Source organism: Anas platyrhynchos, chromosome 2, assembly GCF_047663525.1.
Source record: "Anas platyrhynchos isolate ZD024472 breed Pekin duck chromosome 2, IASCAAS_PekinDuck_T2T, whole genome shotgun sequence".
In the NCBI taxonomy this organism is placed as follows: Eukaryota; Metazoa; Chordata; class Aves; order Anseriformes; family Anatidae; genus Anas; species Anas platyrhynchos.
This window is the reverse complement of record NC_092588.1, coordinates 127,933,676-127,959,102: the sequence shown is the minus strand read 5'-3', so window position 1 is coordinate 127,959,102 and position 25,427 is coordinate 127,933,676. Positions and strand designations below refer to the sequence as shown.

At 37.2% G+C, this 25,427-nt stretch overlaps 1 protein-coding gene across 24 annotated transcripts in view; it reads left to right on the top strand.

Moving 5' to 3' along the window:
• The window catches only part of HDAC9 (histone deacetylase 9), a 473,035-nt gene that overhangs the window by 221,992 nt on the left and 225,616 nt on the right, over positions 1-25,427 (top strand). For 15 of the 24 annotated variants that reach the window (XM_072033568.1, XM_072033566.1, XM_072033567.1 and 12 more), the window contains 3 exons: positions 21,357-21,598; positions 22,542-22,692; positions 25,118-25,244. In XM_072033568.1, the coding sequence (XP_071889669.1) occupies positions 21,357-21,598; positions 22,542-22,692; positions 25,118-25,244 (520 nt within the window). Of the gene's footprint in view, positions 1-11,287; positions 11,373-21,356; positions 21,599-22,541; positions 22,693-25,117; positions 25,245-25,427 lie in introns of those variants that run through there. The other 9 variants (XM_038173868.2, XM_038173861.2, XM_038173876.1 and 6 more) reach the window with 4 other exon arrangements.

The window sequence follows — 25,427 nt, the reverse complement described above, 5'->3', positions numbered from 1 at the left end:
AGTCTCACAGATATTTAGTTCCTGAAGCTGAATGACTTTTATAGCTGCTCAACTACAGGTGTGTCAACCTGGCGAGGATTATGACCAGCAGGTACTTTGCTGCTGTGGCTCATGTGTGATGCTCACATTGAAAAGTCTGCTGATCTTTAGGAGTACGTGGTTGTACGTATTTAAGAGCAAAAGTTTATGGTATTTTATATGATATGTTAAAAGTTATATAAAATATTAGAAAAAAATATTAGAGTAAAATATATAAAATATTAAAGAAATGCATTTTATTTATTTTTGTAAATATCTGGCCCTTGGTAAACGTCCCCTCAGGACCCTAGGTAAAATCACAGTTTCTGTGTGATGCAAGTAGTAGAGCTGTGTAGATAATTGTAGATTTCATCTGTACTGAATGAGCTCCATTTCAGAGCCCAACAGTTTGATTCTTGGCTGCTGTGGGCTGTATCTGGACCTGGATCCAAGTACCAATGGGACATCTGTCATTCCTATGCTCAATTTTTTTTCCTGCTTTTCTTGGGTAGGAAAGGCACAAACCTGACAGCATAAACTGGAACACCGAGGTAGTGTTGAATGTTAGAAAATGAGAATTAGAAGCTGACTGAGTGCAGGCAATGTGGCTAGGAGCTGAGGAACAGATAAGAAAAAGCCCTATAGAAAACAACCATTTGTGATTCAGTATTTGATCTAGACTAACAGCCGTAAAACTATTTTTTCCTGTTCAATGCAGTTGATTAATATTTTCTCTTAAGTTTTTAGACCGGTTGTCTTCTTACGGAACAAAATATTAACACAGTTAGCTTAACTGAGTTCTTGTAGCAACAGCCAAAATAGCCAATATATTGCATTAAATTGAATTTTTATAGATGTCGAAGAGATCCATTCAGGAAAAAGCTTTTAAAACACATCAGTTGTATTCTGTATGAACAAACATTTTTTAAGGAATAGATTTGTCTCTGCAACAGTTTTCAACTGGCAATTGATCTAATATTTGTGGTTTTTGCATTCCTCTACATGGTTTCCTGCCAAAGACCATGGCCATGGCATCCTGGTCAGTGACTAAACATGATGTGAGGAATCTTTCTACTCCTTTAAGAGGTGTGTCTTAAGGGGACTGTTGCATATGCGTCTTTAGGCATGGTGATCAATCTCAAACTGATTTCAACTGTTAACAATTTTGGCTGTATACAAACATGCCTGAGATTTGGTTTTCCACAAAACACTCTTTTTTTGTGTTTTGCATACTCTCCCAGTATATTCTTCCTTAAAAACAAAAACAATGACAAAAACAATAACAAAACCACAAACACAAAGCAAACAAATAAAATGACCAGAGGGGAATGGGGAATTAAGTTATGTTATTCTTTGAGTCTTAATTTGAGTTTCAGCTTCTCCTCTGTAAATCTGTCTGTGGATACTCACATTGGATGTATTAGAATGGTAGCAAATGCTCTTTTTACACGTTGTTGACTTTTCTCCCTTCTGCCTCATGGACAGGGTGGAAAACAAAAGCAGAAGGAATGAGAAATAAGTTGCTACCTGTAAAGGAAAAGCTGCTAATTCAAAACTATATGACTGAGGGTTTGATATATGTCATTTTTCTTGATACTAAATGTATTGAACTTTATAAATCGTAAATTTTACTGAAGTATTTCCAGCATGCTCATGAGACAACACTGGCAGTGAGTATCATCTGTCACCCATAAGGAGAGTGGCAATATTTGGCTTCTTGTTGATTTGGGGCCATGCTCTCCTTTCTTATGCTTCCTTTAAAGAGAACAGGCTAAACAAGAGAACAAAGACAGAAGAATGATGTGTCCAAAAGATGCATCTTGGGAGGAGGCAGACAGACAGGACAGTTCTTATTTTATGTCTTTTAAGAAAGCATTTAGGATTCTCTGTTGTAAAATGAGGTGGCCATCATTTATCTAGTGTACATCCCACTATGGATGGATGAGCAAAGGCTGTGCAGCTGAGGTTCTCATGAGCATCCAGTTGTACCGGTTGTACTATTCAGTGTTCACAAGCTAGGTTTCCCTGAGGAAATTAGCCTTAGAGGCACTGTTTACATGACCTGTCCCAGCTCTGACCGTGTTTTCTAGGAATGGTAAGTCTCTTTTCAGTGGAATTCTCTTTATTCTCTTAGCCAGTACCTCTAGCAGTGATGAATGTGCAGTCTCATAATGGGCACACCTCACAGGACTATTCACATAACCCACATTAAAAATGATTTTTCTTTTCTGATTTTTTACTCCCTTGAGATATAGAAATATCTTATCGAAGACAACAGAACTGTGTCAAAGATGCATGCTGTGCTCTGAAATTACATGAGTTCATTCAGTACTGGTGGCAGCTGATTTGTGTTGATGGAGGCTTCCCACATGTTGCACACAGACACAATTTGTACTTGTGCCAGAAATCATTGTTTCCCACCTGTGCTGTATAATCTGCTCCTAATGCCTATGACCTATTTTTAAAGTCTTTCTCTTTATAGCTGCTTATGTGCAGTATTTATAGAAACACCACTGAAATGGTCACAAAGAGAAGTGTGGACAACAGCCATGTATCGCTCTCTATTTTGTGGTATTTTCTTGAAATAATGGTGCAGCTATTTGTCATGCACAGTTACTACTCACTGGAAGAAATCATGTCTTTTATCATTTATCCACAAGGAGCTGTTGTGCTCAGAACTGTTTGTAGCTTCTGCCGTCTTTTGCATACCTGCCTGAGCAAATGATATCTACTCTGTATCTTTGCTTTCACGGTAGAGCTGACTGCTCTGTTATCTGTAGTTTGCCATCAAAACTGCAAGCAAAAACGTGATGGGAAAAACTGTCTACAGATGAAAGTGCTTATAAATTAAATATGCCATGCAACAGGACGTTCAGATTACAGACCATTTTTTAAACTTTAAAAGGGTTTTGTAATGGATGTAATATTAAGTTGCATGCAAACTACATTGAAGTTAGTAAAACCCAGCTGTTTTCTAACAGCATAACAAATAACAAACCCCAGCAGTTTAATCCAATGAAGGATTAATTAATATGATCTGAAAAGCAAATCACATGGTGGTTTTCAGAAGGGAAACTGGCATTAGAGCAGACCTACATATATGTAACATAAAGTGATAGCATTTCTGATTAAAGAATAGTTGCAAAAACTGCTGAAGTATCACATTAAACTGGTATCAGATTAAACTGGTAATTGAAAGTTGCAGTTTAAAGCCTAGACAGGCATTTCATAAGATCATTTCCAGAGACCACAAATTATTGTTTATCAATCCAAGTATTAAGATACAGTAGCAGGGAAATTTCCATTGTGATCAATCAGATTTTAGTTTGCATATGTGCAAATATATCTGCCCATATAAGACAGAGATTGCAAAATGCCCATATGAGGGAAATTGCACTCTCAGTGTGAATAAATGTGGCATCTGCCAGTAGATTTATCACTGCCATTGTTCCCCTGTTCTGTCCCTGCAGAGAGAGGGGGAGCAGAAAAGCGTCTGTATCTTGGCCATGTGCTATATGCTAGTCTGCCTTTTCTGAGCACGCAGGGTAGCATTGCTTTCAGGGGCCTGCCTGGAAAGCATTGGCAGACTGACTCTAAGCAGAACTCTTTGCTCAGGGCATGGGTCAAAGGGGGCAGGAGAAGGGTGAGGAATTAACATGAAAGGCACAGATTTTCTTTCAGATGCCTTTTTTCTCCATAAATGCTATAATTTTTTTTAGATCTTTGCGCATCTGTTTGACTGAAGGCCCAACCCATTTTTGCTTGAGATGGGGTTAAACGCATGACTTCCCTCGGTGCCTTTTCACCCGTTGAAGCTTTTCTCTCAGAAGAAATGATATGCCGTATGAAAATATAACTCTCCTAGTAGAATCATAGATCAGCAAAATAGTGTGAGATGGCCATTGGTCTAATAAGAGACATGTTCTACAGGTGGGTACTCTCGTAAGGTTTAATGGCCAGCTGTGAGCAACATCTGCAGGAATTTCAAGTGAAAGCAATACATATTTACTTGTCTTCCTCATTTACATCTTCAGGCTGAAGAGAGAGACTTAAAATTCATTGTCCCTTAAATATGTATCTATCGCATCAGAAAAAGCACACTGGCACATCAGTGTAGATAAGCATCGGGTACATGCGCATTATTTCAGTCCAGTTTACCCAAACTTTAAAGTATACCTCACCGTGGGAGTCCATTAGAGCCATGGGACTTACACAAGCAGTTTGGAGTCCTTTTTCATTGCTCTGTCACAGTAAATCCTTACCATTTCTTGTGCTCTGTCCCTTCTACAACTCCTGTGCCCCTTATGGTTCACAAAGGAAGACATTGTGGTTATTCTCCTGCCTTACCAGGTGTGCTGGTGCCATAAAGCCAGCTAAGCAAGAAAATGTTTGTAGGGGACCCCAAACAGAATCTTAGAAAGATTGAGAGTTACCAACACGACTGCCATGGCTCTGTCCTTACCCGAACATGCCAACTCTGTGCCATGCCAACTAATCCAGCAGGGAAATGCAGAAAGAGGGTACAAAGGGAGCTCTGGATTTCAGAGGGGGAACAGAGGTTTGTCTGGCAATGAGGTGATGGAAGTGGTAAGGGACCTGTGTGCAGCCCTCTCCTTACCCCACCACCCCCGGTACGCAACCCCAGGAGCTGCCGGCCTCAGTGCAGCCGTTTAACAGCCTGGTGGTGGGATGACGGAGAGTTCTTGCCAGATGGTTTTCTTTACTTAGATTGAAACTAGCTTCGTGTTGGTGGCTCTGTCTTTCACAGGCTGCAGAAACGGTCACTGAAGTGGCTGGGAGGATGCTACTAGAGGTTGTCAACATCATTTAACACTGGCTATTTTTTGATCTCAAGTGGTGCTACTGTGCTGTAAGAGTTCTGTCCAGTGTATGAGTGGTTTTATCACTGCTGAATGAAGGCTGTTCCTGAGGCTACCGAACTCAACGTGTTTTAAAATAAAGCTCATATGGTGTTAATTGGCTTGATTGCATTAAATACAAGATTATGTTTTACTAGCAAAGTGAGCGATGTAGGAGACATCCTCATCCCTGAAGAAATAATTCCATGCACTGCCTGCTTACACATCTCCTGGTTATTTGACAGTGCTCACGCTTGGTTGCAGGCTCTAATAAAGCAGATTGGTTTATTAAGACAACCTGGGCCATCACTGGACATACCACATGTGGCTATCATTGTGACACACACCCCACACAGAATGACTTTAGCAAGCCTCCTGCCTCCTTTCATAAAAAAAAAAAAAAAGAACAGGGAGCTCCTCCTTTTCTTCACAGAGAAAATTACGACAGCAGATCTGGTATTGTTTAACCAAGCTTGGGAGGGCTGGCAAGGACTTCTGGGGATCTTACACGCAGTATGGAGTAGCTTAACTCCCCAAGGAGTAATTTTATGCTTGTTTCAGATTTAGGAATAATAATTATATTTGAGCCATTTTTCTTTAGCTCTCCGTACTAACCATTAACTGGAACATTGTGCAAGAAAAGCCTCTATTCTTGTATGATAACTGATTCTTTGTTTTGCAACTCTTGGCATCGCCTTATGGTGTCCAATTCTTAACCCAGCTTTGTGTATATCTATATATAGATAATAATAATAACTACTCAAATAAAGTTGAGTATATCAGTTGTGCACGTATATGGATTTTGAGGCTAAAAGTTTTCAGTAAGCAGAAATGAGCAATCCGATGTCACCATTGTTGTCAGTTGCTCTTCCTTTTGTTGATTGTTTTGGGATAGCACTGATGCCAATGTTTCTGTAGCTTTTGACTGAGTTTTTTGTGTGTGTTTGTGTGTGGCATGTTTTAATGGTAAAATAGATGATATTAAAAATAACATGAATATAAAATTATATGCATATTCATAAAATATAAATTAAAAATCAAGAATTTCACTTTTGGGGATACATTTCAAATCGTTTTACTTTCAAGCAAATTACTTATTTTAATGGCATACAAAGATGCAATAGAGTTTATACTGTGGCTAAACCATGTTTTGAGAAGAATCTTTCAGTGGGCTTGTGTTTTTATTTTATTCTTTTATGGTAGTGCAAGCTACAGATTCAAAAAGCCTAAGAAAACCATTAAGAATGTACCGTGCTAGAAAATACAGGTATTTCAATGCACTAACCACTATACTCAAAAACTCCAGTAGCATGTTGATACTTCTGTACTCTGGAGACTGTGGTTCAGTCCCTGTTGCCCAAGGTTGGGCTGAGAACTTGAACCGCAGTCATTTAGCAGGAAGTTTATACTGCTTCAGACTGTGCCTTGGAATATTGGGGAGCCTACTGTGGAAAAGGAAACCACAGGGAAGGGATTAAAACAGTTCTGCATGTGCATGCCAACATACACCACCAATTCAGTGGCCATGACCAGTAAAGTTTCACTGTGGGAGGTGCCAGTGAAGGTTACATAGTCAAAAGTAGTACCTGGAGGTGGTGGCAAAGAGCTGATGAAGACCATGGCATGGGAGCAACATATATAGTACCTGTTTAAAACGCACCAAAAAGATGCATTGCATTTCATGATCCACCTATTTATTTATTCATTTATTTTTCTTGTTCTTTTTGCTGTCTGTGTTGTGGTCCTCTTTATTGTTTCAGAAGTTTTATCTTTATTTGATTTTTTTTCTGTAAATATTGAAGTATGAAATAGAACATAAGTGGTTTAGCTGAAGCAGAAAATAGCAAACTTTCATAATGAGCCAAGTAATAACTGTGCACTGAGTGGATTTCTGGGAAGTAGATTCCCTTCACTCTGCCACATTTTTTATTTTTTTTTGAAAGTACAATATAGCATCCTGAAAATATTATACCATGGAATCCACTGTATATCCACTGTATTACAAGAAGGAAGGAGCACTTTTAATCTAATATAACGATAATAGGTGAAGGAAAGGTACAATCATCTATCATGTAATAGTTGCAAATCTGTTTCTTTGTTTGACATTTCCTTATGTCAAAATAAGGCCTAATTTCCTCTGGAAATTAGAAGTGGTTTATAGTATAATACAGTAAATAATACATAGTAGATACACAGTAAATATAGCATATCGCAGATACATGGTAAATACATAGTAGATACACAGTAAATATTGTACATAATACACTAAATAATTATTTCTTATTATTCATTTCACCTTTTTACTTTCTTCTCTCTGTTTTGGCAAGTTCATGGCTAGATCAGTAGCCCTTGAAAGGTTAACTGCATTAATGCTTGTCTTTGAAGGTGCTGCTTTTTTTTTTTTTTTTTTTTTTTTTTTTCCTGTGGAGACAACAGTGAGCATTATAGAAATCAGTCTTGCTTTTTTGAGACATGTTTGTGTCTTTCTACCCTTTGTTAATATGATTCTCATTTAGAAACAGGAACTGTGAAATATGCTAGGGAATAAATAGATCTCTTCTAAATAGCTATTGTCAAGGAAGAGCAAAGGAAATGAATTGTGCGAATTCTTAGAACCGAGTAACGTTTATTTCAGAAAAAGACATACTTCTCAGATCAGAATGGCTTTTGCTTTACAAGTAAGTTATTTTTTCTCTGTCTTTATAATAATGATAATGGGAAAATTTGCTATAGCAGTTTCTGCATATGGGAGGTTGTAGAAGTCTATTTGATATCTATTTAATGTATCCATTAGCTTGATATCAGAATTAGAAGAGCCAGCAGAGTTTTAAGCTTGGGTGGATGCTGCATTGAAGTTTGTGTCATGTGAGCCTGCTTGTCATTATCAGAATAATCTTGATGTTGTAGAAATGTTTTGAACTCAGAAACACGTGGAACCAAACACAAGAGGAAAAGATGCACTGTAAATTTTCAGCAGAGAACTTTATTTAAGGGGCTGGAAGGTTTAGTGGGTAAACTTCCATCTAGTCTCTTATTTAAGAGAAAGGTGAACAGCCGGTCCAAAATGGAAAGGTACAAGATAGGTTTGAAGAAGACGAATATCGCTTGAAGATCTCATGCAGAAATAACTGAAGTGAGCACCAGTTTCTACCTGCTGTGCAGTGCTCTGGAGTAGCTCAATGTGGACAGCCATTTTTCAGGAACTGACTAAATTCTGAAGAATCTTTCATGTAGTTTACGCACAGGTGCTTTCTCAGGATATTTGGACTATTCCAGATTAGCATTGAGTATTTTCACTCAGTTCTGGAGCTTCTTCAGCCAGATTTCAGAGTGACTGGCAAGGCTTTGTGTGTGTTTTCAGATGATTCTGAAAGGTTATTATTTGATGATAGTCAAGAGGCTCTGTTTCAGTGGGTTTAATGTGGAGGTTTTAATGGCAGAAGGGACTTTAAATACTGATTTTTGTCCAGCATTTATTGTGATATTAAACTGTGTATGTGGTTATATCACTGGGTCCTTTGGCTTGTGTTTGGGCTTCAAAAGCTGAATATGCTGTTGTAGATTGTAATTTCCAGTCAAAAGTTAAACTTTTCAGGAATCTTAATTTAAATGGTTGGCAGCAAAAATGATGTAAGATGATTCAACAAAAGGACGTCAAATGATTCCTAATGATTTACTTGTAAACTGTTCACTGTAATAGCTTGCCAATATCGATGGAAGGGGTCATCCCACCTAGTAGTGTTGGTGGTCTGTTCCTTATACCACAATAATATGCTGTCAGTATAAAAGTATTTGCACAAAATGTTGTCATACATATTAGGTCATATATGTCACTGTTGACAAACAAAGAATCCTTGATCTTCTTGTTCCAAGGAGTTCAGGATCTACAGTTGTTCAGCCTTGTGACCAGGAGTCATGCAGCATTATGGCATTTCATTTGTGGCCTTTGTAGAGGTAGCTGATAACTATCGTGTGACACTGTCTGAAGTCAGCCTTCTTGTAATTAGTAGTGGGATTTCAGCAACTTCATTGCAGTCTGAAATTAGCCTCTTTACCAGTGACCTCTAAGGTGAGGTGAAGCAAGCTAACAAAAGCGTATAAAAAAAAGGGCAAGTTCTGGAGGTGGGTGAATTAAAAGGTAGGTAGACAGTGACATTTGGTCATTTCCCTTTTTTTTAAAAAAAAGGTCATCTGCTAGTTTTTTATGGTTTTTGTCTTGGAAGGTAAGCCATTCATTTTACCTGTATTCAAAAAGCATTTAGGGTAAATCCTTGAAAAACCCTGTTCCGTGTGTATTGACTATCAATTTAATTTTGTTTTTCCTCTGGCAGATGTAGTTATGATTGGAAATTAAATGGAATTTTATGGGTGTATAAGTGAGCTCTTTCTAAATCAAGATCTGATCAGTTTGTCACTTTGGGACTCTTGAGTTGTGGAGAAAGTGAAAAGTAATAGTATCGGGTATTGGCTTTGCTTTGTGGTGTTTCATCAGGTGCATAGCTCTGAATTGTCAGAGTAGCATTCACATAGTTGGAGTAAGTGAAATCAGTGACACCACTAGACCCTCCTTTTGTTCGTGACTATTAGTAATTCTCTAAATATTTATGCCATGTCTAGACCTGTGCTTTCTGAAGAGGTGCTTCTGTCTGCAACAAGGAGGAGCTGCTGGTGGTGTAGCTTTTGTGGTAGTTTTAGGAAATGGTGTTTTATGTTGGTGAATAGGGGGAAGTCTGCTTCATGCAGTATATTCTTCAGCTTCAGTTCCTATGACATTTCATTAAACATGGTTTATGGATATACTACCATGGTCTCAGCATACATTCAATTAATTAAACATTATTGTTAACAGAGAGTTCTGGGCTAGGGTTGTCTACAGGGAAATCCATAACAGTAGAAATTTCAGTTCATGTGTTTACCATCAGATACTAATTCAGGGAAGAACACCAAACACAAGCATATCTAAAAATTAGCGTAAATAACCTTATTAGCCAAAATAATTTCCCATTTCCTAGCATCATAATTCTGAGAAATATAAATGTGCATGACATAAATATAAAAGCCATAGAAAGTGAAGCTGTACTTTCTGGACACATCAGAAGTTATTTGCATTTTATTCCTACTTCCTTTAATATACTCTATAATATTTTCTATGTACTAAAACTATTGAAAATAACTTCCTGGGAACTTTTGAAACACTCTGAGTAAGAGAGAAGAAAACTCAAAACCAGGCTGATTACTGCAGCCAGGAAGAATTTTAAAAATATGGATAGGATTAAGTCAAGCTCTTTGTTTGGCTAAGAGTGTTGGAAGTGCTTCACAGTAACATTTATTGACTTCTGTTATATACTTGTATTCTTGCTCAATTTTGTTATTTTAAAAATTGCTTTGTGGAGTATAATATTCGCAAAAGAAAATAGTTTCCTTAGAATAGAAGCTTTTAATAGTTTAAACACCTACTTTGTCAAATGCATAAAGGAAGAGGAAAAAAACAAACAAACAAAACAAAACAACAACAACAACAACAACAATTTCCCAAATGTATCAGATGTGATTCCTTATGGAAATGAAGCAAAGATTGAAAGGCCATATGCACACTTCTGAGAAAGAAAATAAATGATACTGAACAGAAGAGCCTAGTAAGGAACACTGCTGCTGCAACTAACATGCACTGATGAAAATTTAAGGATCCAGCCTTCTGCAGTGCACTGATGAAGTCTCAGACTATTCCAGTTTTTCTCTTATAAAGTGAACATGTTTGATTTCTGTATGGTACCAAGCTGTCTCAATGATTTGCAGTCAGCATGACAGGTTATTTCCATGGCAAAACTTGAGTTGTGCTGCTTTCTCCCAATCCTAATATGCAATGCCCTGATGCAGTAATTCCATAACATATTGTTAATTCTGTCTCACTGATTGCAAAACATTCTGCTTAAAGTACAGAAACAGAGCATCTACTTTCGTGCTGCTTTTTGTATTGCAGAATCTCAGTTTGTGATGACATTTAAAGCCAGGTTCAAAGGCTCAGTCAACAGAACTAAACTGCAGTGAGCTAAGATTATTTTTTTTTGTCTTAATTCTGATGAGATGGAATTTCTATTCTGAATGATTAATGTGTTAAGTTGGGAGGTGGAGGTTTCAATATGACTAGGTTTTATTTAAATGATTTAGGCTGAGATTCTCAAAGGACCCAAAATGTTTCTTGAAGAGTAATTTTGAATGCTTGACTCCATTTAAGCAGTCATTTTAGTATGCATGTTCCATGCCTGGTCTGTAAATTTCTAAAATTTGAGTAGAGTTCCCTCCGATTTTTTTAGACTTCTTATTATGAAATTTAATTTCTGGGAAAACTTGCTTAGGAAAGAATCTTTCATTTGAGAATGAAGAAATACCCATTGGCTTGACTGGTCTGCTTCTCAGATGAGTCGAGATGAAGAAAGAAACAACCAACCCACTAGTAAGAAATGGACCTCCTGATATGCGGGAAAAGAAAAATTGGTAATAACTTTTGTATTTCCCTTTTTCTTAACTGTGTACTTACTAAGTTGCATCAAAATTGTGTAGATTTTTTCTGTTACGGTTGTTTCTTTTGACAGAACAGAGGCATATTTCTTAGCAATGTCTTGTTGCATTACTTTCTGGAATATTACAGAATGCAAAACTATTACTCAGTATTTGTTTAGAATAATAATAATGGAAAATGTATCCAGGCAAAATAACAGTACTATCATAATGATCCTTATAGGTTAGTTTTCCACTGCTCAAAAATTACAAATACAATTGTTTGTAAGAGAGAATAGAAATGTCAATTTCTTTCCTATACTCGCCATCATAAGTCCACAATTCTACCTGCTGATTAAGATGACTTAACTGTAAAGAAATTGAAGACATACTGCTGTATTTGCACTTTTAGGTCGAGACAGCATATGTCTGAAACCAACTTAAAAGCATGGTAGTGACTTGAAGTCAAATAAAGAAAGAATAGTAAGTTTGATGGAAGTATGATGCATCATTCTAATGATGTCAAATATTAGTATTTGAATCCTTAAAATGTAATTAATCCAAAGTCATGTACTAATAGGAATTTTGTTAATGAACATTTAAAGAAAAAGAGTGATCTTATATATCAATAAACTAAATCCCAGTTAATCTTTACTTTCATAATGTTTCGTATCCAAGTATACATGGATATAAACTTTGTTATTAGTAATTTCTACCTTTCACAGTGCTTTTTTGGTTCATTGTAAGCTTCTGATTGACTTGGAAAATAAGATTGACTCCCTCTGGTGGCTGAAATCAGGCCTTTACATTCCGGAGAATGTTTTCCAGAGATCTTTTCAGTCTGGACAGTACAGCCCATGTATACTATTTTATGTTTAGTGTTACATTATTATAGAAAATAGCAATATTTTTTCTTTCTGTCATACAGAGTGCAGTGTTGGTGGTACTTTTGCCATCTGAAAGCTTTGGAAATCCTGGAGGATATTTACATCACATGGTTCCAAGGAACCCAAGTATATTGTCAAAGTGAGCTAACACTTTGGGCACAGTAGGATTGGAATCATTTACTGTGGTGAGAAGAGTCGAAATAGGAAAGGAGGAATTGAGATAAGCAGAGTAATATTGATGATCATCTGTCACAAAAGTACAAGAACTAGATATTACATCTCTAGTTTGGGATTTTCTTCAGCTCATGAAAATTATTGTATCTTAGAAGTAAACAGCTAATTTATCATCATCATCATCATCATCATCATCATTTGGCCAAGATACCGTTTTGTTATAAAATGGAAGATTTTTATAATATTTAGATTACAGCTGTGAACCTGAGATGTCTGTCTCCTTTTTTCAAGTAATTCCTCCAAATCCCAACTGACAGAATGGGAGAGAGAGAGACACTTCTTTTTTCTTATTATTTTCTGCAAATAGTTATGGTTAGAATCTATACACTATAAAATCAAAACTGTCTTCACATTAATAAGCCAAAAACATAAGTAAGCATCCTGGAAGACTGGCATTTCCTTCATTATGAGTTCATAATGCTTTTTGTATATTTTATGTAATCTCTTTTACTGGAGAGCCTGCCTTATGTAATGTCTTAGTAATGGAAATGCGGCCATCTGCATGGTAGTCAAGGTTGTTCTCTGAAAGATATGCTCTGTCTGCAGCAAAAAAAATAGATTAAATCAAGACCTTTAAAACCTTCACAACCCTTTCATCAAGCTAAGATGAATATTCCTCCAGAACCCCCCTTTACATTCTTTAGAGCAGCCCATCTTTGCTGTCTATTGACATCTTAATCCATCCAACTTTGTGTCTCAACAGCTGCATAATATTCCCATCAGCTGTACTGCCATTGTTTTTATGTCCTTTTTCATCTTCTGCCACTCCTAATTCAATTCTGCAGCCTAACAAACTACCTGGTTTGCTTTACATCACCATTATGAATTTGTTCTTTACCTTTCATTTCCCCTGCTTTCCTTGTAGTGTTTTTTTTTTTTTTCTTTTTTTCTCTGTGCATGCTGTAATCTCTGCTCCTAGGTATTAGTATTCCAACAGCTGCACTTATAAAAAATGGCAAGTCAGGGATCTAATATTATTTATTCATTTTATTTGTGCAAGTATTATATTAGCAGAGGAGGAGAGACTCCCCTGACTATGCTGCAGTCCAAGGCAAGGTGGTATGAAGGGGAGCAGAATGCCTGCACCATTCACAAGTCTAGATGAGATGTAAGCAAAGTGGAAATCTATGTTCTGGATGTATTTGGTGCCACCTGCAAAAGCCTTATATTGTCTCTGAATAGGACATCAGGAAAAGATGGTAACAGGTCTCTAGAAAATCTGATGGTGCTCTTTCAGTCATCTTTAGCATCCTGGAGGGGTTCGTACTCCATCTTTTAATGTATAGTAATACTGATACAACTAAAAGCATATCGCCTTTTTCTTGTGTATGTAGCATCTGTTTTGAAAAAGGAGGTGAGAAGTATCTTCTGTGTCATGTCTGCTCTTTGCTTTTTCTGAGCATTTTAGGATATGATGCAAGAATTGTGCATGTATGCAAGTGCATGGCCACAGCGTCGTATCACACATGCTTGCATTTTAATCAATTGATTAATTAATTGTAATGATTTAATGAAGTGACTAGCAGATAAGCTGGCACCTGTTGATTTGGACATGGATTGTACCTACGATGTTCTGCAACTGCAAAGCAGTGTTACTGCAAATCAAACCTTATTTGTCATCCTCAGTATGATCTGGTTGGGGGTGGTACTGATCCATGTGCAGAAGATACACAGCTAAAGCAATGCTATTTTGTAATCTTCCCTATCTTTTCTTGTATACCCTCATCACAGGTGTGGACACATTATGGTCAAATAGATTAACTCCATACCATGTACTAACACCATCATTAACACCAATGTATTGTGGTTTTAATAATACTACTACTATGCCACAGACTTTGGAAGAAAGCTATGTAGAAATTCTACATTTTTAACTACGCATGCATTTGTCTTTGTCCTGTTTTTCTCTTGCCTGTAGCAGAAGTATCCAGAATTCAGGATATTCAGATTCCTTGCATATATCCAGAGGGCGTTCTCTGGAAAGTGAACATGGGACTTTGTGCTGATGAGTGCAGAGAATGCATGTGTAACAGTTCTTCAGATGAAATATAAAGTAACTCAGAAACCCAAATATAGCTCAGCTTGGATTTCTTGATAACAGATCATCCCAGGTTTGAGTTTAGAAGTGTTTCACATTCTGATGTGATTTACTGGGCACATTTGCTTTTTCTCCTCTGACAGAAGTGGTTGGCCTGATATTTGCATGAACTCTGGCAGGCTAATAAATGGAACTTTCACTCATGTATTCACTGTAGAAGAAACAGCAAACACTAACATTAAAAAAAACTTCTTGGCTATAACAAATTAGATGGCATTTATGTTTGTGTTTGTTATGACTGTTTGACTCAAAAGCGTATTTGCAGAGAAGGAATCTGATTTTAGTAAATCAATATAATAAAGCCTTTGATTTTTTACAAAAGCCAGCTAGCTGTAACTTCAGTGTTGGTATTTCAAGGCCTCTCACTGATATTTTAGAAGTTTGTGGTTGTTTGAGCTTCCTTTCCAGGCCCTGGGGAAATAAGAGAATGGTAAATCAAAGCCCAGATCACTGTTTGCATTTATTTTACTTCTCATTATGACATGTATGCAAACACTTAAAAGAAATGGGGAAAAGGTATAATCATGATAAGATGCCTTTTATAGAACAAAAGGGAATGCATTTCTAGTCTAATTTATTACACTTCTCCTTAATAACATAAAGTCAGTTGAGTGTCTCATCAGATTTGACAGTTCATTTATACTTCTAATTCTGTGATAGTGCTGCTAAAATGATTACTGAGTCCTTAAATATAATCCAAGAAAATAACCATAAAATATTTTCTCTGATCTGCAATATATGTTAATTTCTTGTGTTTTTCCTTTCCAAGTGAGGAAGTTTTAAAAGTACAGATTGCAGTTGGGTACTTAACTGCCAAAAAAATTCATTGTGCTGCCTTTGAAAAAAAGTCTTCCGTTTGTATTTACTGTCTCTTTTCTGTTTCCCTTGCCTGTGACAACCAAAATCCAGACTATGATTAAAGAAGTATAATTAATCAAAAATATTTAATAACATTGAGTGAAATATAAATGGCACTTTTTTTTATTTGGGTGGACCCCTTAGCTTAATTTTGAGAATGGAGAAAAAAAAACTGTTGATTTTAAATATTGGAAAAAATATATATATTGCAAAATCCAACTGCCATCCAAAATCCAGATGCTTTTGTCACATTAAGGATATTAAAATGAGATGCTCTCAAGGCCATCTTTCTTCACCCCTATACTCGTGAGAGAGATTCTGGATCAAGCTTCTCGGGTGGCATAAAGAAGCTTTGCCTATATTGAAGTCAACAGAGGGATGACAGATTATACCAGCTGAGAATTGATGTACAAGAATTTAGTCACCAAAGCTGGAATGATAAAAGCATACCATGGGAGGTAACCTAACCTTTCACAGTTTATTGAACATCTGACTTCTGATTCTGTACTGGTTATTCTTAAAATTTCAACTTCTAGCTCCTGCATTCTGTAGTGAAGGTCTTGTAGTGGCACAGCTTGCATCAGAAAGTTGTGACTTGTGGGAAGTAGGCTCCAAATTAGGAAAATTTTCTGCAAATTAGTATGTTAAGCAATTGCTATAGTGGTTTTCATGCCAGACTCCATCCTCTTTATTCATGGCTGTTCAAAACCAAGTTGCCCACTTAATTTTCCAGTATGCCCACAGCTGACACATTGCTCTATTAGCTCTTTATTTACACTGGCTGTGATGGCAAGCAGTGCCTTATCATTATGCCAGGACTGCTCTTAGATTACAGAGTGAGCAATGTTCCTGTAACACTGCTTTTCAACAGGGAAAGCTCTGCCTCAATGTACTCAGAAATTTTAAATCCTTTCTTTGTGCCCCTTCTCTGCTTCATTACTGGTGTCTTATGGCTTTCCAGATATCAGTGCTTTTCAAGTCCTGAATGATGTGGTACATAAATCTAGAGAATTCTGGGTTTAAACTGGAATGCAAATATAATGCATTGTCTTCATTTTCAGTGGATCTTCCATCTTTCCACTATTTCAACCTATTTTCTGTAAATTCCTTAGCCCTCTGATTATGTCATGATTTACTGGTGGCTAATCCTGAAACAGGAGGGGTTTTCACTTTCTCTGAATCAAGAGGTCAAATGGAGGCAGTCTCTTTTACACTAAAATGTGCAAAACTGTTCTGTTTTTCATTTTATGAAAAGCATATGAAAACTATGCAAAGTACTATACAACTTAATAAGCACTTCAGGTGGGTTCTGTTTTGTAGAAGAGAGTTCAAAGGAGTAGCACTAGTATAAACTGCTCTCACATTCTTTTTTCTTTGTAATACTTCACTGAGTTGATGTTTGGGATGTGGTATGCTCATTTCTTGGCAGGATTACTCTTCAAAATTTTACTTGTTTTTGTCTGTTTTCAGGAATACACTTTTATTGCCTAATACTGAAGTTGTTAGTTGGAGGAGCTTGTCTTCTGTCTCTTGTCACATGTAATTTTAGTTTAGCATTCCAACTTTTGTAGGCCTCCTTGATCACTTCATAAACCTTAACTGCTTCTCAAGTAAAATGCTGCCTTGGATGAATAAGCAGGAACAAGAGTCTAACCAGCTTAATTCCCTGTTCTTCTCTCCTGTCTGCCTCCCTCTCCTAGCCCAACAGCATAGTCAGATGTGTGAGAAATTCCACTGTGAAAGGGTTAATTTGAGTCCCTGCAGTCCCTGCAAATTAACACAGTTCTCCTAATGTAAGAATCAAAAATGCACTCTATGTATTCTGGTAAGCAAGTCTACTAGAACTCTTCATTACATCTCAAATGAAGAATGACAACAATTCAACTGATTGCAGCAGCCCTTCTTTAGGTTCCTGTTTTTAAAGATGGCATAGATGTCTGCCAGGACAGGTAATTGCCAACAAAAAAGAAGTGGGCTGCTTTATTTCCTGCTATTTTCTTTTAGCCCTTGTGATTCAGAAGACTCGTGTATTTTAATATACCAGTGTGCAGAAATTGAAGCTAGTCACTAGAAACAAGCTTGAAATGCTATCTCTTAGTGAAAGACTTACCATTTTTCAGTGATTCCCATTTTAAGAAATTGTTTCAAAAAACAAGGCACCAGGGTTAAAACAAGCTCTTTTTATCTCTTTTTAAATATGCTACAAGTCTTTAAATATACTCAACAAGCATGACGTTTTCGAAGTATCTTATTTTCTTTACACAGAATATCAAAAGCACTGCAGGAAATGCAACTATGGAATATAATTGATATGGAAGATAAAGATAAAGGCCACTGAGTTTTTATACAAAAAGAAGGGAGGGGGGGGGAGAAGCCTTTGCAGTTACTTATAGCTGAAAATTAAGTATTTTTCTGCTAAAATTTTGACATTTTTCCTGGAATTGCTGACACTAACATTTCATTTTTAGTTTATATTCGGCAGACTACTGTCATATTCACCACAGCTAACTTGAGCTCAGAAGAGAATCTGACCTTAGTTATCTGTAGAGGGGACTCCCTGGGCTTGCCCTGTAGTCAGCAGAGATGTTGGGAAGGATCATCTCCAGACCACAGCAGAGAGAGAACAGGGCAGTGTCCCACCCTGAATTGTACCCACTAGGACCTCGCTGCACTGGTGACACCAGGAATCCTGCAAAACAGGGCTCCTTCAAGTGGAGATGGTCTTTATGAACCTATTACACATATTTCTTTCCTTACCCATCTTTTTCTTTCTTTGGCTAACAGCTTGATGCATCAGTTGTTGGAAGTTCTACATCCCACTGCTTCTTGTGAAAAGTTCTTGAAAGTGGAGCGTGGTGATTAGGCCATTCCTTTTTCTACCCCCAAAATACATTTATCCCAGCGTGGATGGGGTGAAATACACGTACACACTTCCTTGTTGAGAATAAACATTCTGCATCACCTTTGGTCTGTCTAGTGTTACAGTTTTGTCAGGGTGGCGGGGAGGAAGATGCTTCAGCTAAAATTCAAAGCTGTTAAAGACACTGATTCTGATTCTCTGCTCCATTACACATTTTTCACACTGATGTAACTCCACAGGGCTTCTTTGTCTCTTCCTTGTCAGCTGATAACAAGTAAGAAGAATGTAAATGGCCTGTGGCATCAGGCCCATGTAGCAGGCGATAACACAGTATTGTTTGGTAGCTTTATGGCTACTTGTGGAGAATCATCTGGCTGAGGAGGTTAACTATTATCAACTTCACTATTAACTGTTAGAGTTTTAAGACAGCAATTACCACCAAAAGCCAATAGCTGCTGTGTCAACAGTTATTAGTAGAATTGGAGGTAAACTTACTGTTAGCAATATTTATGACAGGAAATACTGCTTGTCTTTATTTGTCAGTAAACATTGGCTTTTAAATAACATGAAAGATTTTATATAGATTTCTATGTATTCAAGTTTCTAGGAATACTTTAATGTTTATTTTCTCCTGTGTTAACGCGCAAGTTAAAGTTGAATCTGATGAATTAGGTGTTCCAGTATTAGATTTATTATTTGAGTGTGTAAAAATTCTTGAAAATCTGTATCTTATCAAACTGAGCTTTCAGTTCTCCATTTTACAAATTGTGGAAGGAAATTTCCATTGTTAGAAAAGTCTCAAGTCTTCCCCTCACAGTTACAGAGAAGAGCTCTTAGAACGAAGAGGTGGGATGCTCAGCAGGAGTAGGAGGTGTAATCAGACTGACTCGCCATGAGGACTTGTAGGGGTTGATTTGTAGCCAGTATCTGCAAAATCAACTGCAGGGTTCAGTTTGCAAACACTATTGCAAACCAAACCCTGCAGGGTTTGCACGGCTCCGGTTACTATTATTGCTCCAAGTAAGGCTTATTATCCTGTCACAGTAGCTGTAAGAAAGTCCGTCTCTCTACTTTAAACATGATAAGCCTTTGTCACCTACATTGCAATTAATGTTAAAAATAGCAGAGCGCCTATGATAAGATTGTGACTTGCAGGCAGCGAGCCATTGTCCAAGTGCCGGAGACTTATCTGGAGGGGCAGTGAGCCTGCACAGCACTGTCAGTTCGCTGATTGCCATTTCTCTCAGAGTTTGATGAAATATTCATGTCTTTGCTCTGCTCTCTGCAAGCACTATTGATTTCTTGTATAAACGCAGCTATATTTAGTCTAGACAAATGGAATGTGGATTGCTGCTGAATAAATGGGATGAAAGGCTGGGGCTTTGCCTGTCCGTTTCTCTTGGTCTGGGGCAATTATTTATAATCAAGAGTAGTTTTTGTAAGTTAAAGGTGATTTTTTATAATTTAGCGATTAGTCTCAGAACAAAAGTAAGCACTTAGACACAATCATTCTATTGGGATAACAGGTTAAGAAGACAAATTATGCTCTGAGGTTTACAATCACAGTTGCTAGGATTAAAAAAAAAAAAAAAAAAAAAGAAAGAAAGAAAAAGAAAAAGAAAAAGAAAAAGAAAAAGAAAAAGAAAAAGAAAAAGAAAAAGAAAAAGAAAAAGAAAAAGAAAAAGAAAAAGAAAAAGAAAAAAAAATCCCCTAGCAAATGTTTCCAGAATATTGACCATGAGGGAATATGGTCAGTAAAAGAAATTCATTGCCTCACATTTTTTTGTAAAAATATGTTGTATATTTGTATATTTTATGCCAGTAGGTGTTATTGTGCAGTAGAGTTCAGTTCTGTCTGTTTGCTACAGTTTCGACTTCTGCAGCTTTACTGCTCCTGTTTGCTAGATTTTTTCACTGCTTCCCTTTAGTTTTCTCGTGGAATACAAATACAGGTATAACAGAATAAAATGAGAAAAATGTGTAGTCTGGTCATTTCCTGACATCATGTTTGTTTCTAGTTAACAATCTTCTTTTTCTGGTTGAGTAGCAGGAATTGCAGTTAATGTGTTTGTATTCCACTGTCCTCTAGTGGATGGAATCAGAACTGCTAAGCACTGTCGCAGACCTGTGCTATTTTCCTCTTGTAAAAATGATACTTGCTAGTTTTTTTGTTCTTTTTTAACAGGTACAGTTATGCTCTGTCTCATTTCTTAATATGAAAACATGAGTTTTAAAAGTATTATAGTGAAAATCATCAAATCTCTCTCTCTTCTGCTGTTTTTCCGTTCTTTCTGTTTAAGTCAGGAGATGGAAGCCCACAGGCTTCTTCATTCTTCACTTTAATGATGGATTAATAATATATACCATTATGGCAGAAAATTGAAATAATCTAACATGTTTTAATTTTCTTGCAAGACATGCATAGAGTACGGTGTCTAATCTACTCCAAGCACAGTGGTGATTTTCCAAAAAGCTGTATTAATCCTTCTCATGTTGTGTGTCCAATATTCTCCTGTAATTTCATGTGTGTTACTCCTGTGGGTTTGCTACAAGGCCAGGTATATTATATGCAATAGCTATCTGTCTGTAACACCATCTTTGGATAATCTACACGCTAGCTTTCTATTTTAGAAAATGTCTTTCAACCCAGAAAGAACTACAAGCCTTCACATCAAGCTGAAGAAGTGCCCAGAGCACTTTGTTGTTAAGCATTCATAGAGTCTGGGAGGTTCTCACTAAATAATGCTCCTGAAGGCTGAGACATGGTTTTAGAAGTGAATTGGTTGTTAATCTATTTAGCAGAATATTAATCCAGGATTATTCTTTCCAGACATTTTCTGGAAAATGATAAAATGGTTTGGAAAATCTCTGGTTGCTAGTAGAAATATTAGAAGTTTGCATACTGTATAGTTTTCATAAATGTTGGCTATGTACATTGAAGGAGTCTTTGAGTGAAATTGTTCTTTTACCCAGTAAGAATAATCTCTATTCTGCTTCTCCAGTTATATTTAACATGTATATATTTTGTTGTTTTCCTTTCTCAGTGGATGTGAAGTCGGAGGTTCCTGTGGGATTAGAGCCTATCTCACCATTAGACTTGCGAACCGATCTCAGGATGATGGTTCCCATGGTGGACCCAATTATGCGTGAAAAGCAGCTACAGCAGGAACTACTTCTGATCCAGCAGCAGCAGCAAATTCAGAAACAACTGCTGATTGCAGAGTTTCAGAAGCAGCATGAAAACCTGACCCGCCAGCATCAGGCCCAGCTGCAGGAGCACATAAAGGTAGCAACATTTTCAATTTTTCCCTCAGTATATTAGCAAACTGAATATGCTGAGACAGACTCAGCTAAAGGGAGTGTTCCTGTATCTATGAGATGGAGTGTGAGTGCTTTTTCCTCTCTGTTTGGGTAACAGAAGCATGTTCAAGCAAAATAACTGCCAGCAAGTTGTTCCCAGCAGATCAAAGTTGTATTATAACACTCCCCAAACTCTTGAAGCCTGTAAATCCACAAAAAATCAAACTACCAATTTCACAATGTTAAATTTTCAGCCTGACTTCAATATGGCTGTCTTTTCAGTGTGAACAATTTTGAGTATATTAAAAGACTGCTTTTTTGGCTGCTGTCTGAATTTATACCCACAAATCAAATCAATAGACAAGTACATAACATTTGCATTTGTAAAACAGAGGTAGGCCAAGCAAACTTTGTGTTTTCACCCTTCTCTTAGCTGCCTCACATAACATTAAAAAAAAAAAAAAAAAAAGATTTGTGCAATGGTAGGACTGCTATAATGGATTTTGGCTGTGAATTCATGATCTTGCCTTTCTTTTTATTTATACTTTTTTTTTCTTCTGATCTACTTGCTGTTATATTACCGTGCTAAATTTCCACTGGACAAAGCTGACAAATGCAGCTGAGCACAGCAGCCAGGATTTGGTGACACACTGGCAAAGTGCGTTATGCAGTTTCCATGCATTTTTGCCAAAAGAGGAAGATGAGTAACTACAGCAGCCAGCTGCTACCTGATAGTAGAGTTCATTTTAGTGACAGCTGGTAATGCACTATGCTGCTAAAAAGACTGGAAAGGCAGTTAGGAGGTAAAAAGAAGTGTAAGCACACAGAAAAGCACTAATACTCAGTTATTTAAGGGGGTTATTTTGGCCAGGATTGACCTAGAAAACACTGCAAACTGCATTTTCTCATGTCTTTTTGTTCTGTGCAAGCTACAACAGGAACTCCTAGCCATTAAACAACAGCAAGAACTTCTTGAAAAAGAGCAGAAACTGGAGCAGCAGAGACAAGAGCAGGAGCTGGAGAGGCATCGCAGGGAACAGCAGCTTCCTCCTCTCAGAGGCAAAGAAAGAGGTCGAGAAAGTAAGCACCAATGTACCGTGAACCCTAATATGAAATTAATATATTCCCTTATATCTTCTTGCAGCTGCAGTGGACAATGAACAGGGATCTGAAGCAATTCTATTATTGTATGAAATATGCAACTATAGAGTAGTCAATGCTGTGCTTGCAGAAAGGCAGAGCCACCTGTTGCACCCACAAAAACACACTGCTCTTCTGTGTGCAGATTTGCAGAACTTCAGGAAAGCACCTTCTTGGCAGACCTGCATATATGCCTCTCAAGTAGCTAGCTATTTTTATAAAATCAGAAGGAATTTGAAAGCATAAAGCTTCACTTGAGAATTTCTCTCTGAAGAGCTTATTTCTCGATACAGAAATCACTACCAAACAGCATGCCATGTTACTGATCAAGTAATTTGAGCATTGTCTGAATGTCTTTCAAGTCTGAAAATATAACAAAGTGTTTAAGAATACCTTAAACTGAGACATCTAAATACTTCTGCCTGAGTTATAAGACCAATGTTTTCAAACTGCCTTGTGTTTGGTTTTGATACCATTTCATGAGACCCAACAAAGAGTTATTTGTAGCTAATACATATCTGTAAGGTAAATGACAGATAAAAAGGATGCTGTTGGAATTTGGTGTTCACTAGAGGGAGACAGATACAAATAATTCTCTTTTGTCAGGTCAGCTTAAAAATTATGTTGCAAAAATAGATTGTGAATGTATTTAAAATGAAGATGCCACAAGGAGACACTGTTATTTGGCCTCCTAGTTGAGCAAAATATATTAACTAACAGAGACAAAACGAGAAAAGTGTTGTACATAATGCTCAGGGGGATCGTACACTCTTGCCTTTTTTTCTTGGGTGGAAAACTATTAGTTCAACAGCTGTGGGTATACCATACTGTAGACTAGAAATTAAAGTGTCCATGGTCTTACATTACTTTGGTAAACAATGAATCCCTGAGAGCATTATATCGCTGTCAAACAGAGCTTTCAAATAATTCTTGTTTAGGTGGCAGCAGTGGTGTTATTTTCACATTCTTTGGGGAAAAGCGAGGGGTAGATCTGTTCCTCTGTCTGCAGAAAGCTTTTTTGGTGGAGCATTAGCAATCTGAAGTTGTTCGTCTATCCTCCTCAACCTGGTCTAGTCGGGTTCCTTGCTCTCTGCAACATTAATAATTTTCAAACCACCAGCCTAATGACCCAGAAAGGCAAGGGTGGAAGAAGCCCCAAGGATCCTATAGGTAGTGTGAAAATCAGCATCCATACAAACAGTTGGACTTCATTTACACTTATGCCAGAGGATGGGCAGCAGTGTGAACTCCATGGTTCCCTTTACAGTTTGATTTCTAGCAGCACTTGTGACCCCCAAGCCCAGCCCCGGCATATGATGCTGCTTATCTACTTAATGAGTAGAGGAGGGAAGAAACATACAAAAAGTGGAGTTAGGATCTGAAACTGAGGGGTAGTAGAGATATTTTATGGGAACAAGGTCACTGGGGGACATGCTCACCAGCTAGCTGTGCTGTTGGGTAGCCAAATACTTAGAGTATCAGTATTCCCTGGTGCTACTACTTTCAAAGAAACATTTTTTTCTTCCCTTTTTTATCACTGTTTGGGGAAAACTGAAATAATTTTTGTTTCCTTTTTTATGTCCTTTTTTCAAAGAATACTATGACTGAGTAAAGAAGCCTGCCCCATGCTGGAAGTAGGAATCAATAGTTTAACCTGACACTGACGTGCCCTGCTGATTTTGCTCTTTTGAGCTAGTGACTGAGAGAGGTCAAAATACAGTGTGTCTTCTGTTATGTTGTCTTTCTGTCATTTTTGTGACATAAGAGTAGAGTTATCAACTGCAACATGTTTCTGTAGTCCATCTTTCAGACATCACAGGTAGAGGCTCTTGAGTGGCATGAATAAAAAGGCTCATTTTTGACTCATTTTTTACAGAATTCTGCTCATAATCAAACTGTTCAAAGGGCAGATTTGCTGTGCTATTACTATCTTTTTACAAAAAGAAAAACCAGTCTTCACTGCTTACTCAAAATGTCCTTTTGTTTTTAGTTCTGTCATTGATTTTGGATTTGGGAATTATTAGGAAATGCTCTAAATTCTTTAGATATATCTGGTCTTGGATAACTGGCCTCATCTACTGATGAAAGATTCTTTTATGACTTCACTGGATTTTTGGGTTACGACCAACTTCAGTCATCTATAGATAAACACTAATCCAAATGTTATCTCATTTTGACTGATTTACACCAATATTTTTTTAATTTACAGCACTTTCAGCAGCAAGGATATGGACTGTTTTGTTTGTTTGTTTGTTTGTTTGTTTGTTTTTTGTTTGTTTGTTTGTTTTGTGATAGATTTTTTGTTTTCTTTAAAAATGTAATTTTTAAAGTAAAAATTAGATATGTTTAATTCTGTGTGTCATAGGGGCAGTGGCCAGTACAGAAGTGAAGCAGAAACTTCAAGAGTTCCTGTTGAGTAAATCGGCAACAAAAGACTCTCCAGCAAATGGGAAGAATCATTCCATGAACCGCCACCCCAAGCTCTGGTACACGTATGTTCAGTGTTAGGCTATTTCCTTCCCCTGTTGAGGTATCTACTTAAACTAGTCAGAAAGATCCTCCAGCAGGGATGCTAAGAGTTTAACTCCAGAACAAGATGAAAATTCAGCCAAGAAGTTAGCAAAAAGTTTGACATATCTTGTTGAACTGAAGAGTACTCAGTGGGCAGTGACAAC